This window comes from Sminthopsis crassicaudata, chromosome 2 (assembly GCF_048593235.1).
Source record: "Sminthopsis crassicaudata isolate SCR6 chromosome 2, ASM4859323v1, whole genome shotgun sequence".
Taxonomy (NCBI): domain Eukaryota; kingdom Metazoa; phylum Chordata; class Mammalia; order Dasyuromorphia; family Dasyuridae; genus Sminthopsis; species Sminthopsis crassicaudata.
Genome location: NC_133618.1, coordinates 662,089,026 through 662,108,205, shown reverse-complemented (window position 1 = coordinate 662,108,205; position 19,180 = coordinate 662,089,026). Strand labels below are relative to the sequence as shown.

The 19,180-nt window shown below is 38.6% G+C and overlaps 1 protein-coding gene across 1 annotated transcript in view; it reads right to left on the bottom strand.

Annotated features, from left to right (window-relative positions):
* The window catches only part of TMEM26 (transmembrane protein 26), a 67,974-nt gene extending 50,746 nt beyond the window's left edge, over window positions 1-17,228 (bottom strand). The window contains exon 1 of the mRNA XM_074297029.1: window positions 16,646-17,228. Coding sequence (XP_074153130.1) covers window positions 16,646-16,836 — 191 coding nt within the window. The 5' untranslated portion in view covers window positions 16,837-17,228. The remainder of the gene's footprint in view (window positions 1-16,645) is intronic.
* Between the last annotated feature and the right edge of the window lie 1,952 nt (window positions 17,229-19,180).

Sequence of the window (19,180 nt, the reverse complement as noted above, 5' to 3'; positions counted from 1 at the left end):
CCTTAATTTCAACTATATTTCTGCCATCCTTCATAATTATTGAGTTTTCTTCACCATCACCTGGAAATTAGTGATCATTCTCCCCATTTTTATTGATTGTCAAGGAAAGGAGCTAGAAAATGAATCCTCCTTTGACTTAAGTTTCTAATACTTGTTCTTATCCTTTTTTCTGATGATTTGCACAATCATCTTTGCTTCTATATGTTATCATTAAAATCAACATGATAATTATGGGCAGAAATCTTAAAAATCTTAAAAGTAAAACAACATTATTTTACTGATGAAGAAACTAGCATGCAGCTGGTGTCTTTTGTTACTAGCTAAGTATACCACAGAGGAATGACTAGAAAGACCATTTATAATGCTATGGTAATAGACCAGGCAGGAGCTAATATGGGAAAACCAATCAATGGTAACATCAGTTGTGAGATGGAGAAATGCTAAATAGGATGCCCATGCAATCCCATGATCTCTCAAGAATTCTGAAATATACTCAACTGCAAGGTGTATTTTATTAGAGTCTACATATACTAATAAGTGTGCAAGAACCATCTGCTTGACCTGTTTTTCCTATTAATGTTTCTTTCAAAGGATCTAGAGAATGCAATATACATAAACTAAGCATTAACAAAGGGAGAATATGAACCCCAGGGCTGTTACTCATGAGTTCCCCTATATGTTGGGTCATGTGGAAAGCTATCCAATTTATATTTCTAAGCCTCAGGATTTCTTATGAAATCCAGATCAGCATTTCCAACAATCTGTTAGAAATCTATCATATCCATTACATGGATGGTCTACTGGCACTTTGAATTCAACATATCCAAAATCCAACCCATCATTTCCCTGCTACACCTTAGCTCTTCCTGACATCTCTTTTTCTTAAAAATTATGAACTATGAACCATAAATAAACATAATCATCTCTATATACAAATCCAAAAAAAGAGAATTTATATACAAAATAGTTACTCTGTTGTATAGATAATCTTCTAACAGACACTACATGTTACTTGAGAATCCACATTTTTCCTGTCTTTCTGAACCTCCTTCTGTTCTATTTATTTTAATAATGTTTTTCTTTATTTTTGCTCATTATTATCATTCTCACTTTGTCCCCAGAACTATTCCCCCAAATAAATAAAAACTCTTCCTTGAAAAAAATAAAATAGACATAATTAAACAAAACAAATTTGTGTTGCATTGGATCTGTCTGAAAAGGTAGGTTTCATTCTATACCCACAATGTATCACCTCTTCCTATTTGGTCATCAAGTATTCCTCAATCCATTATTCTGAAAACCAGTTTATTCCTCATTCTTCTAATGTTTTTATATCACCCTTTATTTGGAACTTATCTTTAAATAGAATGAAATATCGATCTACGCGTAGTTTCTGACAGAGTGTTTTCCAATCTTCCCAACAACTTTTGTTCACAAAAAATTGTTTTGAGTTTATTGAAAACTAGACATTCAGGGTTCATTTGCTTCTGTATGTTGGTTACCTGATTTGTTCCACCAATTGATTTCTTGAATTTTTAACTAGGACCAAACTTTTTATAATTACTACTTTTTGGTGTACTACAGTAGTAAAATTTAATCATTTCAATGACGAGGCATATGTTTGACAAGTAACCAAGGGAAAGATCTTTGAAAATAAAGGAAAGAAAAAGTGGAGGGGTGGAGGTGAACAAGACTATTACATACCCACTAGAAACCACAGAAGGAAATGAAATAATGTGGTTCAAAGATCTAAGGAGTTCAAGATGCAACTCAAATCTATGTCTAACCGTTAATAAAAAATGGACATTCGAATTTAAAAAATTTACAAAAAGAACATTTTGGCTCATTTTTTTGCTTTAAAAACACTTCATAAAATAGTTACACAAGAAAAGTAAAGAAATACTGTAATAAAGAACAACAGCAACAAAATAACAAAGAGATTATGAATAGATTTCTTTCTAAATGCACACAGGGAGACAAAGGTAAAAGCAGAAGTCAAATAGAAATCATGTTGGAAAAACAGTCCTGAAATAGCATGCACTAAACTTCACAATACCTGATAGAGAGGAATCAATACTTTTTGTGGGACTAAATTACAGAATGAGATGAAATACAAAATAAGAGAAGAGGAAAAAATAGAAAGGAATAAAGAAGACACAATCATAATAAAGGCAAAATTATTCTTGTAATTTTTCAGGAAGAAGAGAGCCTAAAGGAATATAGGCAAGAATACAAATGTGGAGGCTGAAAGAAAGGTAAAGAAATAGAGAAAATATCTTTAAATTTCTCTCATGGGAGAAGAGAAGTATTCTATAAAGGGGGATGAGGACTTGCAAAAGGTAGAGTCTATAGCTACTGGAAGCATAAAGAAAAAAAACTCATCTTGACTCAGAAAAAGGTGGATCAGAACTCCTGGGGGGAAAGTGACTGCAAAAGGTGGGAAGATATAGACTAATAGAAAATATTTTAAGGAAAAATGGGGGGAAATATCCATGGGAAAGACAAAATTCAATAATGAGCTTTCATTGAAGGGAAAGCTTCTTAATCTCCTAAAGCAATCAGTCAGTCAATATACATTTATTAAGTGCTCTTGGAATTTCTTCCTAATATCAAGCAGAAATCTACTTTTTTATTGGGACAATCCAAATTTTGAAAGCTACCAGACCATACTTAAAAAGTCACTAATCAGTCAAGCAAAAAACATTTATTAAAAGTCTACTATATCTGTTCAGGCACCATGCTATGTGCTCTCAAGAAGCTCACACTAGAATGGTGGAGACAAATGCAAATAGCTATGTACATAATAAACAGGTAACAATAGAAAGAAGGCGTTAGAATCAAGAAGCATTAGGAAAGCCTTCAATAGAGAGAAAGAGTTTAACTGAGACTTGAAGGAAGCCAGCAATACCAACAAATCTTATATTCTTTGATTTTTAGGAAAGGAAACTATTTTTTTTTGCATTCTATAACTGAAAATAAACAACATGAACTAAAGTTCCCTCTTGTTTTCACTTTCTTCCTTTATATCATCTTTTCATATAACAAGGTCGTCTTTTTCCCCATTATGAATGTTAGTGCACCAAATCATGGATGTCTGAAATGACACAGAGCTATCCTCCCTCCCTCCAAGTCTCATGTGCCCCCTCCCTTTTCAACTTCAACTCTCAGAATCCTTGTATTTTTTAAGGCTTAGCTCAGAGCCACCTCCTCCTCCAGAAAGCTTTCCTTGTAGCTGCTGATCTCCCACTTCATAATTACCTTGCATTTATTGTTGCTATGTATGTATGTGTCCATGAAGTCCCTGATGAGAGACTGCCCTTCAAGACCTTACACAGAGAACATAAAATGTAAATTCTTTGAGGTGCAGGAATATGTGTTTATATATGTTTGTGCATGTGTACACACAAATGTATATGTACATGTTTATGTGTGTATGTGTGTGTTGTGTGTATGTATGCATGGGGCCAAGAAAACTTCAAATGGAGTCATAGAGTCAGACATGCCAGAAACAACTGGCCCTATTTGGGGTTTTCTTGGCAAAAATACTGGATTTTTTTGCCATTTGCTTCTCCAGCTCATTTTACAGAAAAGAAAAGTGAGGCAACACTAATCACTTAATAGAGTTAAGTGACTTAAGTAAGATCACACAGCTAGATAAGTGTCTGAAGGTAGATTTAAAGGGGCATCTTCCTGAGTCCAAGCTTATTTCTCTATGTATTACACCACCTGGATTATTTAGATGATAAGTAGATGAAGATATATATATATATATATATATATATATATATATATATATATATATATATATATATATATATACACATATATATACATATATGTATGTAGATGGATAGATAGATAGATAGGTGGATAGATAGATAGATAGATAGATAGATAGATAGGTGGATAGATAGATAGATAGATAGATAGATAGATAGATAGATGGATAGATAGATAGATAGATAGATAGAGATGTAAATAGGTTAGCACCTGTGCTAAATCACTTGTGGAAAGAATATTGAAATCCTCCCTCACTGAATATGAACCTCATACTAATAGGAAGCTTAGTAAGTTAATCAGAGGGGTAAAAAACTAAATGAAAAGTTCAAGCTATGAACAAAGTGCTGCACTTCCCCCCCAAAAAAATTGTAATGCCTACTCAGAATGTTTTTTGTTCAGCAAATAAACAAGAGAGGAAAGAAACAGAAGCAGATGAGAGAAAAGAGAGGGGGGAAAGGAGAGCGAGGGAAAAAAGGAGAGAGGGAGAGGAAAAAAGGGGAAAGGAAGAGAAGGAAAAGGATAGAGAGAGGGAGAAGGAGAAACAGAGAGGAAGAGAGAGATGGGGATAGAGGGAGATAGAAATAGGAGATGAAGTGAGGTGAGAAAACAGGGCGGGTCTTGCTATAATTCTACACTTTCCATGGTTTTAAGGTTCTGCAAGTTCTCGGGTGTGAAGAAGGCTCCAGGGCCTCAATTCTTTTCTCTTGCCAGTAAAGTCAGGTTAGATTATTGCATCTCCTTTATTCCCACATACTTTCAAGAGAACACACTTCAAACTTGTCAAAATCTTGGTAATTTTTCTATCCCCCAAGGAATATTTTACCACTGTTGGCTGTGAAACAACTGAAATATTGTCTTCTATTTGACTTTACTCAAATGGTATGTCACAGATCCATTGGATTTTTGCCCAGAGAAGAGAAAGGGAAAAACAAGAAAAATATGGCAGGGATATACCAACTTCGAGCTCATAAATATGAAGGTCCGTGAGCAAAACTGCAGAAGCAAAAGTAAGATTCTCTCACATAAATTTCTTGAGCTTAGCCAGGTAAGGCATTCACTCAGAATCTCTCTGTATTATAGGATCCCAGCATGTTAAATCTCAACCATCTGGCACATTAGTAGGGTTGATGTAATATGGCCTGTCTTTGGCCAGCTGAGCTCAGCATCTTTAGTTCCATCTTTTTCTTTCCAAAGAAAAGTGGGAGTAACTTTTCTTGGATGACTATAATGTATTTGGTGGGTTTCAAGGGATTTCAGTAACACTTTCCTCTCTAGTTCTCTCATCTGTTTCTTATATATTTGCTTGCTCTATGATCAGGGGTCAGCAGTAACAACAGAATTCCCTTTGTCTTCATTGAAAATGAGCAGTTCAGAGAAGTCAAGTCAAGTTAAGAAGCAATTTATTTAATGCTTATTATATGGAGAAAGCCACTGGATTCTTGGATCAAGGGAAGGGAATATTTTTCTTTTTCTTCAGGTACATGTAACTGGAAAAGGCTATTTTTATGTAGATTTAAAACAATTTAGATTTATCTCATACAAGCCGGTAAATGAGGATAGAAAAATTTTAGTGATGAATATTATTCTTAAGAGTATAGAGAAGTTATGAATTAAATCATTTTAATTTTGTAATACACCAAAATTTGTTTCTGCTAAGGCTGATGAACAAACTTTTATCCTTAAAAAGTTGAGAGAGCCAAATTTTTATATCTAGTCATAGCAATTAGAAATTATTATTATCTCTGTCAGTATTTGGCCCCATACTTCATAGAATCATATTTGTAGATAAAGAAGAAATCTCGGAGGCCATTTAGTTCAACCCCTTCATTTTAGAAGTGGGAATACTGAAACTGAACGAGATCAAGTGACTTTCCTCACATGACAAAAGTAGTCAATGTCAAAGCTCAAATTCAAACTCAGACATCAGATTCTGTAGTCTTGCCAGTGGACCATATTGCCTCACACCAAGGCAGCTATAATATTTATTCTCTTTGGTTTGTATATAGTTTTCATTCATTTAGATTCTTATAATAATATATTTTTTTATTTTTTCAAAATACATGCAAAGATAGTTTTCAGCATTCATCCTTGCAAAATCTTGTATTCCAAATTTTTCTCCCTCTCCCTTCTCCCAGAGAGTAAATTTAGGTTAAACATATGCAATTCTTCTGACATTTATTATCCTGCACAAGAAAAATCACATCAAAAAGGGAAAAATGAGAAAGAAAAAAAAATCGAGCAAACAATAATACAGTTTTTTGAAAAATATTATATTGCAATCCATATTCATTCTCCATCATCCTCTCTCTGGATGCAAATAGCTCTCTCTATAATAAGTCCTTTTTTTAAAAAAAAGAAAAAAGGGAATCTTTTTTTGACAAGCAGTAAATAAAAATGATAGTCCATTTTACTGGGACAAACTGCTTACTTGTAGATCAATAATTAGAACCACAGACTCAGAATATGAGTTGGAATGGGCATTGGTGGTTCAACTGATACAGCAAAAGTATCTCCACAAAATAAGTCCAAGTTATCCTCAAATCGTTTTGTCAACTTCTGCCTTTTAATTCCTGGTGCTACTTTCTGAGTTTGAATTTTTGTTGTTGTTTCATTTCAATTGCATTCAACTCTTTGTGACCCTGTAGGGTTTTTTGATCAAAAATACTGAAGTGGTTTCCCATTTCTTTCTGTGACTTTTACAGATGAGGAAATGGAGGCAAACAGCATGAAGTGATTTGCTTGGAATTGCTTCTTCTATTTCAACTCAAAAATAAACTAGGTGATATGTAACATGCCCTCCTGACAGTTACAATTACTAGTCTGCCCTAGGCCCAACAGAGTACCTTTGACCACTGACCTTTGCAGTATCAATTCTACCCAGCTCACTTCCTCTGAGGCCTTCAAAAGTCTCTGGCCACAATGTCTTGAATCTATAGTTTAATAACCAGTAGCACGCTCAAGAACAGCCACATGTAATCTTAAAAAGCCTTTATTATACCTACTCACATAATGCCCTGACTTGTCAGCTCCCTAGTGAACACCTGGTCTGAAGACCCACGTGTTCTCTACCAAACTCCTTACTTCTTGGCTATCCATCAGCTTGGCTTGGCTTGGCTACCCCAGGTTAGGGAGCCAGGTTAAAGAGTGCCAGGGACTGCTGTCTGCAGTGGGCTTATAAAGGGCCTGTGAGGTCACACACACAGCCAACCAGCAAGAGAGCTGTCACCCATTATGAAGCTATCTCAATATGGACAGGATCCCACCCACAGGGCAGTCCTATATCCACAGAGATTACTTCTGGGCCACTCAAATCTCCTGTTGCGCTGTGGCACCGCCCATTTAAAGGGCCCTTACAATTCCCTTCTCTTATTTTTTGGGAACCACAGTGATAAGTGGAGTAAGGATGATCAAAGTTCAAATTTGGGCTCAGATAGTTCCTAGCTGTGTCACCCTGTGTCACTTCTCCCTATTTGCCTTGGTTTTCTCATCTGTAAAAGGAATTGGAGAACAGAGTCTCTACTGGGCCTGTATCCTAAAAAGGGCCCACATGTACAAAAGTAGCCCTTTTGTAAAGAACTGGAAATTGAATGGATGCCCATCAGTTGGAGAATGATTGAATAAATTAGGGAATATGAATGCAATGGAATATTATTGTTCTATAAGAAATGATCATTAGGAAAGTAGAGGGCAGGAATTCTGAAAAGGTGTACTTAAATCTGGGACAACAGGGTATTTATAGTTAAGTACCTACTCAATGTGAGATAATGGTTATCTAAGCACATACTTAATGTAATAGTAATGATGCAATCAATCAAGTAGACATATACTTAGGATAATATGGTGATGTAATGTTCTACAATTGCACATGCTCAGTGTGAGGTAGTGATGTAATGGTACTGGTGTATTTAAAGGGATTCTCAGATTCAGAACTCTCTTAGTAGCATCTTTTAGCCACAGCTAAAGACACAAGAGAAGATGTCAGATTCTAGACTCCATTTTTGACCAGCCACGTGGCAGCTCTCTTGTCTCCTTCTTAAGACCAAGGATGGGCTGATCCAGAGAGCTAGTTTACACATTACAAGGTGGATTTTAAAAAGACCTGGAAAGACTTACATGAACTGACATTAAGTGAAGTAAGTAGAACCAAGAGAACATTGTAAATGGCAACAACAAGATTATGTGATGATCTTTTTGCAGATGACATGATGGTATACTTAGAGAACCCCAAAGACTCTGCTAAAAAGCTACTAGAAATTATTCAAAATTTCAGCAAAGTGGCAGGATACAAAATAAATCCACATAAATCCTCGGCATTTTTATATATCACTAACAAAATGCAACAGCAAGAGATACAAAGAGAAATTCCATTCCAAACAAATGTTGAGAGTATAAAATATTTGGGATTCCATCTACCAAAGAAAAGTCAGGAATTATATGAGAAAAATTACAAAACACTTGCCACAAAAATAAAGTCAGATTTAAATAATTGGAAAGACATTCAATGCTCTTGGATAGGCCGAGCGAATATAATAAAGATGACAATACTCCCCAAACTAATCTATTTATTTAGTGCTATACCAATCAGACTCCCAAGAAACTATTTCAATGACCTAGAAAAAATAACAACAAAATTCATATGGAAGAATAAAAGGTCGAGAATTGCAAGGGAACTAATGAAAAAAAACTCAGAGGAAGGTGGTCTAAGTGTACCTGATCTAAAGCTATATTATATAGCAGCAGTCACCAAAACCATTTGGTATTGGCTACGAAATAGACCGGTAGATCAGTGGAACAGATTAGATACAAAGGACAAAAAAGGGTACATCTATAGCAATCTAATCTTTGACAAACCCAAAGATTCCAACATTAGGGATAAAAATTCATTATTCGGAAAAAACTGTTGGGAAAACTGGAAATTAGTATGGCAGAAATTAGATATGGATCCACACTTAACACCATATACCAAGATAAGATCAAAATGGATCCATGATTTAGGCATAAAGAGGGAGATAATAAATAGATTAGAGGAACAGAGGATAATCTACCTCTCAGACTTGTGGAGGGGGAAGGAATTTATGACCAGAGGAGAACTAGAGATCATTATTGATCACAAAATAGAAGATTTTGATTACATCAAACTAAAAAGTTTCTGTACAAATAATACTAATGCAAACAAGATTAGAAGGGAAGTAACAAATTGGGAAAATATTTTTAAAAACAAAGGTTCTGACAAAGGTCTCATTTCCAAAATATATAGAGAACTGACCATAATTTATAAGAAACCGAACCATTCTCCAATTGATAAATGGTCAAAGGATATGAACAGACAATTCTCAGAGGAAGAAATTGAAACTATATCCACTCACATGAAAGAGTGTTCCAAATCACTACTGATCAGAGAAATGCAAATTAAGACCACTCTGAGATACCACTACACACCTGTCAGATTGGCTAAGATGACAGGAACAAATAATGATAAATGTTGGAGGGGATGTGGGGAAATTGGGACACTAATACACTGCTGGTGGAGTTGCGAAAGAATCCAGCCATTCTGGAGAGCAATCTGGAATTATGCCCAAAAAGTTATCAAACTGTGCATACCCTTTGACCCAGCAGCGCTACTACTGGGATTATATCCCAAAGAAATACTAAAGAAGGGAAAGGGACATATATGTGCCAAAATGTTTGTGGCAGCTCTTTTTGTTGTAGCTAGAAACTGGAAGATGAATGGATGTCCATCAGTTGGAGAATGGTTGGGTAAATTGTGGTATATGAAAGTTATGGAATATTATTGCTCTGTAAGAAATGACCAGCAGGAGGAATACAGAGAGGCCTGGAGAGACTTACATCAACTGATGCTGAGTGAAATGAGCAGAACCAGAAGATCACTGTACACTTCAACAACAATACTGTATGAGGATGTATTCTGATGGAAGTGGAAATCTTCAACATAAAGAAGATCCAACTCACTTCCAGTTGATCAATGATGGACAGAGGTAGCTACACCCAGAGAAGAAACACTGGGAAGTGAATGTAAATTGTTAGCACTAATATCTGTCTGCCCAGGTTGCATGTACCTTCGGATTCTAATGTTTATTGTGCAACAAGAAAATGATATTCACACCCATGTATTGTACCTAGACTATATTGTAACACATGTAAAATGTATGGTATTGCCTGTCATCGGGGGGAGGGAATAGAGGGAGGGGGGGTAATTTGGAAAAATGAATACAAGGGATAATTGAAAAATTATCTATGCATATGTTTTGAAAATAAAAATCTTTAATAAAAAATGTAAGCTTAAAAAAAAAAAAAGATTATGTGATGATCAACTCTGATGGACATGGCTCTTTTCAACAATGAAGTGAATGTAATTACAATAGCATTGTGATGGAGAGAGCCATCTGCCTCCAGAAAGAGAGCTGTGGAGACTGAATGTGCATCAAGGAATAATGTTTTCACCTTTTGTTGTTATTTATTTATTTGCTTGTTTTTTTTTTTTTCATTTTTGATCTGATTTTTCTTGCACAGAATGATAAGTATGGAAATATATTTAAAAGACTAGCATGTTTAACCTATATTAGATTGCTTGCTGTCTTGGGGAGGAAAGAGGGGAGGAGAAAGGAAGAAACAACTTGGAACACAAGGTTTTGCAAAGGTGAATGTTGAAAATTATCTTTGCATGTATTTGGAAATTTTTTTTATAAAAGGAGCTGGAGAAAGAAATAGCAACCCCCCAGGATCTTTGACAAGAAAACCCCAAATATAGTCAGACATAACTAATGAACTAAACAACAACAGCAACAACCAGCCCCTCTTCCACAAAATAGACCTTCAGATATTTGAAAAAACACATCCTGACCCTCCTGAATCATCTTATCTACAGACTAAATATAACAGTTCCTTCAAACAGTTCTCACTTGTCATAAACTCAACCCTTTTCTCCAGCCTAATTATTCCCCTCTGGTCATCATCCAACTTTTCAGTAGCTTTCCCAAACTGTGGAACTCAGAACTGAACCAGACTCTAGATAAAGTATCATGAAGGCAGAATATTGGTGGGGTTCTCCCTCTCTTAGTTCCTCCTAATGTAGTTCAAAATCTCATGAAGTCCACTGTCAACTGCATTGTACTACTGACTCATATTGAGCTTGAAGTCCACTAAAACCCCCAGATCCTTTTGTTTCCCCTATAACTGTTATTTCTCCATGGCTCTGCCATATTATATTTGTCAAGTAGGGCTTTTTTTGTTTCCAAGTACAAGACTATATTTTTCTCTACTGAATTTCATCTTAATACATTCAGCTCATTACTTGAGCCTGTCAAGATTGTTTTATATCCTGACATTGTCATGTCCTATGTTAGCTAACCCTTCCAACTTAGTGTCATCCACAGATATGAGAAGAACCCCATCTATGCCTTTATCCAAGTCACTGATTTTAAAAAATGCTAAAATACACATGAGGCTATATAATAACAGATCATTGGGGAAATTCACTAGAGACTTCTGGATATGTTGACATGGAATCTTTAACAACTAGCTTTTCTGGAATAGATCTGATGGGACCCTCATCTCATTCATCTTTCACCGTCTTCATCATATGAATCATATCAGATACATTATAAAAAACTTTGCCAAAATCTAGGTAAATTTTATCCATAGGAGTCCCCTTACTTGGTATATTAGTAATTCTACTTAAAAAAATAGAAATTAATTCAGTCTGAAATAATCTGTTCTTGATAAAGAGAGATGATATTCCACCATCCTCTGTCCTCATAAGATTCTAGTCTTTAAAATGCTATTCTGAAATTTTCTCAGGGATCAAAAGCAAAGTCATTGGTTTGCAGACTTTGTTCTATAGCCCTCTTTGCTTTTAAAATAGGTACATATGTCCTTCTAGAAAGTTCAATTTCATAAATGTGGACAATCTTTTCAATAGCCCAAAATAAAATAAAGTACAGAAGGCAGCAATTATTTTGAAATAGCTATCAAAATATTTTATACATAAAATATTATAGATAATATAATATATCATAGAATAATATTTAATGGGAGGTTAAATACCTACAGTAATTTCAAAGTAAATGAGCATAAATGATATTTGGAGATAGCTGCAACACCTGTAATATAAATCCATGATTTTTATTAGTTAAAAAAAGTCCCTGGTACTGCTTAAAATTGGGCAGATGCTAAATTTCAGTTAGGGATTAGAGAAAAGAAAGACATAATTTTTTCCCATCAAAATTCATGGTCTTCCTGAAATATGTGCATAAATTTGTTGATGTTCTCTGAATCCCAGGTTCATAACCCGTGTTTTAGATCTTAGCAGACAATTTCCATGAATTTTTGTGCCCCAAAATTTCACTACCTGCTTGTTGGCTATCCTTTGACTCAGAAGCCCATAGAAAATTAATCAAGTGGATCTCCACCCAGCAGACAAACATCACAGGCTACATAATCAAAGTCTTTCTACCTTACTAGAAACAGGTAATCTGCTGGAACAATTTTCAAAAACCCAGAGTTACTTCCAAGCCATTAGAACGCATTCAAGTAGGACATCAGTGGGCTTATATAATGTAAAAAAAAAAATAAAAGCAACAAGCTAATTCAAATAATCTTGGATATGGCTTTTATCCAATAGTTTTCCATATTTCTGCAGCATGTACTCAGGTGTGCTTCCCTGTCCCTTTCCCTCCCATCATGATTTTTAATAAAAATTTAGCAGAGTGTGAAATAAACTTCCAGTTAACAAAGTACTGCTTTTGAAGATTTAGTTGTACTTTCTGAAATGAATAGAACTAGAAGACATTAAGCAGGCCATTTTAAAAACATTTGTAAAACTTCTTCCATTAACTGGAAGGTCACTGTATATGTCACCAGTACAATGAATTGCACAACAAAAAAGGCACTGAAAGGTGTCTGAAATCAGATTAATTGTCATGACCAATCATCTTTCTAGGGAAAATATAGTAAAACCCATTTTTCTTGGGGTGCAAAATGGGAGAAAAATATTTGTCGCTCCACCCCCTCATTTTATAGATAAAGAAATTGAGGGCAAGAAAACTATGACTTGACCAATGTCACGCAGCAAGATTGGAAATTACAGTTGAGATCTACATCTGGGGCCTTTGATTCTAAAAACCATCCCTGTCTCATCAGGCAGTTTTGCTTCATTTTTCCCCTTTTTTTAAAAGGGAAGGAGTTCTGTGTGTTTTGTGTACATTGAGAGAGGTTTGTGCTAAATTAGAAATAATTGAGGACTAAAAAAAACTATATCAATAAAACCTCAAATTTTAAAAATTTTAAAAGACTCTTAAAGCCTATATAGCTATTCTAATTCAATCTGTTGTGCTTGGTCACTCTGAATAATTAGTCTGGACACTCCCCAAGACAAGAAAATTATACTTTTTACTTCTGCAGTATAAAACCCTATTATAGAAACCTTTCCTCTCACGTGAAAGTGCTAGCTTCATTTTCCAACTTTATTCCAGTTTATGACTTTGATGGCTCCAGGAGGTTTCTCTACTTGCTTCAAAAGACTGTGTGTCACTTAACCCTAGCCGCAGAAAAAGAAAAAAAAAAAAAAGACAATGTGTTAAATTTGATACATAAGAGAAAAATATGAGTAGATGTTAAAACTGAAAGTAAAGTGGTCTAACTCACAGACCATTGACATGTGATAGATGGGGAAATACAAACTTCCTTCAAGTGCACCCCGGTGCTAGCCAGCAACTTAGTCACCACTTCTGTCTCCCATCCTTGACTCTTTGATTGACTGTGAATGGGGACATCGGTCAGAACAAGCTATTAATATTGACACGTTGGATGGAAACAGTTCAAAAAAGCTTTCCTGAACCCCAGCTTTTAGGTATAAATGAAATAGGAACACAGCATTCTAGAGCATAGATTTAGAAGGGGCATCAGATATCAACTAGCCCAACCCCAGCATTTTTACAGAAGGGGAAAGTGAGACCAGATAGTTGTAGAAATTTGTCTATGGTCACCTTGGTAATAAGTGGTATCAATTAGCATTCTTTTTTTTTCCCCTGAGGCTGGGGTTAAGTGACTTGCCCAGGGTCACACAGCTAGGAAGTGTTAAGTGTCTGAGACCACATTTGAACTCAGGTCCTCCTGAATTCAGGGCTGGTGCTCTATCCACTTCACCACCTAGCTGCCCCATCAATTAACATTCAAATTCTTTTCCATGAAAGAACCATCAAGTCATTGAAAATGTGCTTTTCATCTCTTCTAATATCAAATGATTACTGTCAATAGATTATTTCTACACTGTATAAGCTTCTGCTAAAGACTTAAGTTTTCTTCTTGCTGGTAATATTTCTCCTCTGCTTTTAATCAACTGGTTTGCAAAAACAAATTCACCATTATATGAGCCAGGTGAGAACACACAGACACACACACACACACACACAGACACACACACACACACACACATCCCTTTCCCTTTATTTTTTTTAATCCCATAAATTGTGTAGCTAATGACATTTCTCCTTGAGGATTCCAAATGTGGATTCTGCAAGACTTTGTGTTATAGTGAGAAGCTTAGATTTGGAATCAGAAAACCTGAATTCAACTCTAAAATCTGCAGCTTACTACTTGTGTGATTTTGGTTAAATCACTTAATGTTTTTGAGTTCATATCTATAAAATGAGGCAGGTGGATTATTAGATGGCTTTAAGAACTGACCCATCCAGCTCTAAATCTAGGATGTGTTAGGATTCTGAGATAAGGCACTTCTCTAGTGGAGATCCAAGTTTTCTTACTAACAAAATGAAAAGGCTGAACTGGATGAATCCTCTAACTCCTCTGAAAGCTATGCTTATGATATGTCCCTCACATCAGCCAGAGACACCCAAAAAGGGAACATGATGTCTACCTTGTCAACTTTAAACCTTAAAAATGGCCTAGGATGGCAACTCATTATGAAAAATAAGACCACTGAAAGTAAAAGGATTGATTCCAAGCTACTGGGGACTTAGAGATTATCCAGTCTAGCCCCACTATTTACACGAGGGAATAAGAGGTTCAGAAAAACCCAGTGATCTACTCAGAAGCACAGCTAGTATGTAGCAAAAAGAGAATTCAAATCCAGGTCTTGCAATTTCAAATCCCGGCCTTTACCTGCTTTGCACCATGCCATACCTGCCATCCTTATGAACCAAATGAATAAATGTTCCAGTCATTCTAATTTCTTTTTGTCATATAGATTGGCTTTAAAATATTTACTTTATAAAATGTTTGAAATATAAAAGTCATGGATGGATTGTCAGGGAATTCCCAGAATTGGGAATTTATTTACTCTTCCCCTCACTTCCCTAGTTTTTGGTTTTCTTAGATCTTAAATACTATCTGTATTATAGGCATATAACTACATGATTTTTCTAAGTTTAAAAATATAAATAAAAAATCTTTGAAATGGTAAACACTTTAAACCCTCAAAATGTTTGGGATGAAAATGAAGATTGGCGGCAAGGAGCATGAAAAGAGCCACAGAATTTTCCCTTAGCCTATTCACAGCCATTCAAGCATTTGGGTAAAGTGCGAAGAAGCAGAATATATGATGGGAAGAAGTCTAATGGTAGGAAAGGAGACACAGATTCCCCAGGGAGGACAGGAAAGGGTAGGTCTGAGACACACTGCTATGACTGACTGGGAGGAAGCCAAGTACAAAGCCTGAGCAATGTCCTCAACAACCAGATAACTGGTCTCCAAAAAGTCACAGGAAAGCCAGGGAATCCCAGTACTCAGCAGAGCAGTCTGCTTCTGCCCGGACTGGGCTTCCTAATCCTAGCAACTTCCCCCAAGCACATGGTTTTCTTTTGTGTTTTCCTGAAACCAAGCTAAAGTGCAAGAGTTCAAAGGGGAAAGAAGAGGGGATTCAAGAAAGAGCTGGAGGAAAAAAGGAAAAGGGGAAAAAAAGAAATAGATTGTGAAAAAAAAGTGAAAGAAAAATGAGAAAGTGAGTCAGGAAAGAAAGAGAAAAAGGAAAGAGGGAAAGAAAAAAGGAGAAGGGAAAGAGGGAAGGAAGGAGGAAGAGTCAAAGAAGAGAAAGAAAGAGAGGAGGGGGAAAGGAAGTTAGGAAATTAATGACAGAAAGGAGAGAAGAGAAGAGGAGAAAGAGAAGAGAAAAGAGAGAGAAAGAGAGAGAGAGACAGAGAGAGAGAGAAAGAGAGAGACAGAGAGAGAGAGACAGAGACAGAGAGACAGAGACAGAGAGACAGAGATAGAGAGAGACAGAGAGAGAGACAGAGACAGAGAGACAGAGACAGAGAGACAGAGAGACAGAGAGACAGAGAGAGAGAGAGAGAGAGAGACGCAGAGACAGAGACAGAGACAGAGAGAGAGAAGAGAGAGAGACAGAGACAGAGACAAAGAAAGAGAGAGACAGAGAGACAGACAGAGAAGGGGGGGAAGAGAAAAAGAGAGGAAACAGAGAAGAAACAGAGACACAGAGACAGAGAATGCATCGCTGTAAACTTAGCAAACAAGCACCCACATGCCCTCCTGTTGTGCAGCCGGACAGGAGACCCTCTCCCCCCGGCAGTCCCGGCTGCCCCTTTGTCGCCTCCTGCGAGCACTCGCAGCCCTGAGTCCAGGAGTTCCGTCCCGGCCCGGTGGCCAGCACTTCTCACCCCGCAGAGATGCCGGAGGGAAATGCGTGTGCTAGGGGAGGATGGGGGGGGAGATGCGGAACACGGGCCCGGGGCAGCCCCTCTCTGCGCCCCGCTGCCTTCTCGGACTGACCGCGGGGGCTCCCACGCGAGAGGGTCGGGATGGTCCGCAGGCTGCTACGGGGCAATGGGAGCTGCGGGGGGGATGGGGGGAGGCGGGGGAGGGGTGGACTCACCCGGGGTAGCCTCGGCCGCGGCGCTTCTTCAGAGTGAGCGCCGTCTCCAGGGCGAGCGGGAGATGCAGCAGCGCCAGCAGCCAGAAGCGGGGCTCCTTCTTCACCTCGGTCACCCGCCAGACGCCCACCAGCGAGTGAAGCGCGAAGAGCAGCCGCGTGACCAGAGCATTGAACAGCACCAGCGGCTCCATGGCCCGGCGAGCCCGGAGCCCGCTCCCGACGGACGCGCTCCGCCCCCGGGGACAGACGGCTGGACAGAGCGATGGGCGCCCCGACGGCGCGGTCCCTCCGCGGCGGCCTAGGGCTGCCCCCGGGCCCGCCACCTACCTGGCTGCCTTCCGCGGGGGGCGGTCCTGGCGCTCGGGATGCCACGGCCCGGAGCCGGCCAGCAGCCCTCTTCCCCACCGCAGCCGCCTCCGCCGCCCCCGACGGCCCGTTATAAGTCCCATCCGCGCGGTTCGCCCCTCCCCCCAAACTTCCTGACAACTCTTCGGGAGCCAGTGAAATGCACACACTCACATACGGGCACGCTCAGAGACACGCACACACACATGCACACAGGGGACAATGTGAATGGAGCCTTTCCAGGGCGCGAGGGAGGAGTGATGGCTCAGCCCGCTCTTGTACCCCACCCCGGATCTCAGAGCCAGCTGCTGCTGCTGCTGCTGCTGCTGCTGTTACTGCTGCTGCTGCTGCTATTACTGCTCTGGATCCCTCCAGAGCCCGGGAACCAGCCTGAGCAGCGGGGACCTAGAACACTGCCGCCCCAGCAGTGGGTTCTTGTTTCCCCTCTAACTCTCGCAGCCCAGCATCACACTCACTCATTCATTCCCTCCCTTACCGCACAGGGTACACCCAGCATCCTACGGGGCAGGGAATGGGGGGAGGGGGCCAGAGAGAAAGAGACAGAGAGAGGGGAGGTCCGGCCCTCTGAGCTTTGGTTTGCTCCAAGTGCTTCGGCCCTCGCTCTTAATCCAAAACCTCAGAATTTCCCTTGGGACGCGACAAGTTGTCTCCAGGGGAGTTTCATGCCCCACAGCCGACAGCTCGCAGATCCTTTGGGGTGTTATTTCCCCCCTAAATTACACAGAGTAAGTACAGGGGAAGTAGCCCCGGATCTGAAGTCCCAGAACTGGAACTGGAATCTGCTACATACAATCAATCAACAATCAGCAAGGCCCTGTTATATGTGTTCCAGGCACGGTGCAAGGAACTGGGGACATAGAAAGGAGCTGGGCATAAACCTGAAACAGCTGTAACAACTGGAGGCTGGGGTCAGAGGGAGAAACGCTACTGGCAAATGGCATTAAGGGTAAGGTCTGTCTTTATACCCCAGGTGCCTAGTACCGGAGTCTGTCCCAAAATAGATACTTAACAAATGAACAACAAATGTGTGATCTTGTTCAGGCCCTTCCTCTTCTGCAAAATCAGAGAACTGGGTTAGGTGCTGTCCACCATTGCCTTATAATCCTATACCCATGATTTACCAAGTGCCACTTTCCTGAACTCTAAAACGCCGGGCTTGCTTTGATGTTCTGTAAGGTGTGCTACTATCCTTTTGGGAAGCTTTCAAGGAATTTCACTCCACTGCAGGGTTTTGCAAATCTTTGACAAAAATTGGCTTGAGGAGAATGTGAAAAGAAAACAAAAGTAATAGAAGCCCAAGTCCACAACCTTCTAAAACCTCTTCAAATGTCTAGAGAGAAAACAAAAGGGGGGTTGAGAGCTTCTCCCCAAAACTGAGAGTACCTTGTGCTAAAGAATTTCACTCTGCAGTTCAGGGAAACAAATCATGACAAGGAAATTCACTTTCAGGGCTCGTTTGTTTTTTTCCTTCCCCCTCAATCCTGTCTTAAACCTTTCATCACATACTATGGAAATTGTAGATCTCATCCATTCTTCTTCTTATCTAGTAACTTATGTATTTTTTTTTTATCAACTTCTCCAGAAGTTTCAGAAGGGCAGTGTCCACTTCTGCTATTTATTAAGCCCTTTTCACTGCCTTCAACTAAGTTTCTTTCCAGAAGGGGCAGTAACTAAATCTTTCCTATTGTATTGTTGAAAAGTGAGAGAAAAGAAGCCTTCTCTGTTTTCAAAAGGAAAAAAAAAAGATCATTTTTCTCAACTATGGTTATAAATTTTTGACAGGGTAAACTTTGCCCTTTAAGTGAGCTTTGGAAGGGACTGGCTAAGAATCAAAGGAGACAGAGCTATAGCAAAATAAAGGTTGATTGCTTTGTTTTGTCTGTTGGGTTTTTGCTTATTTGTTTGCATTTTCTTTTTGATTTCTTACTTTTTTTCCAGTCTGAGACCGTGATTGCATCAGTGAAGGAACTCATGGCATGAAAATTCTCTTCACCAATGTATATCCACAGCTATTCTTAGAGTTTCTGGGTCATTGAGATGTATGGTGACTTGCATATGGTTCCGCAGCTAGGACAACTCAGCTGTGACCTGAAGTCAGGTCCTAAAGATCAAAGGCCAACTGTCTATCATTTGAACCATATTAGTCTCTCAAAAAAAAAATACCAAACT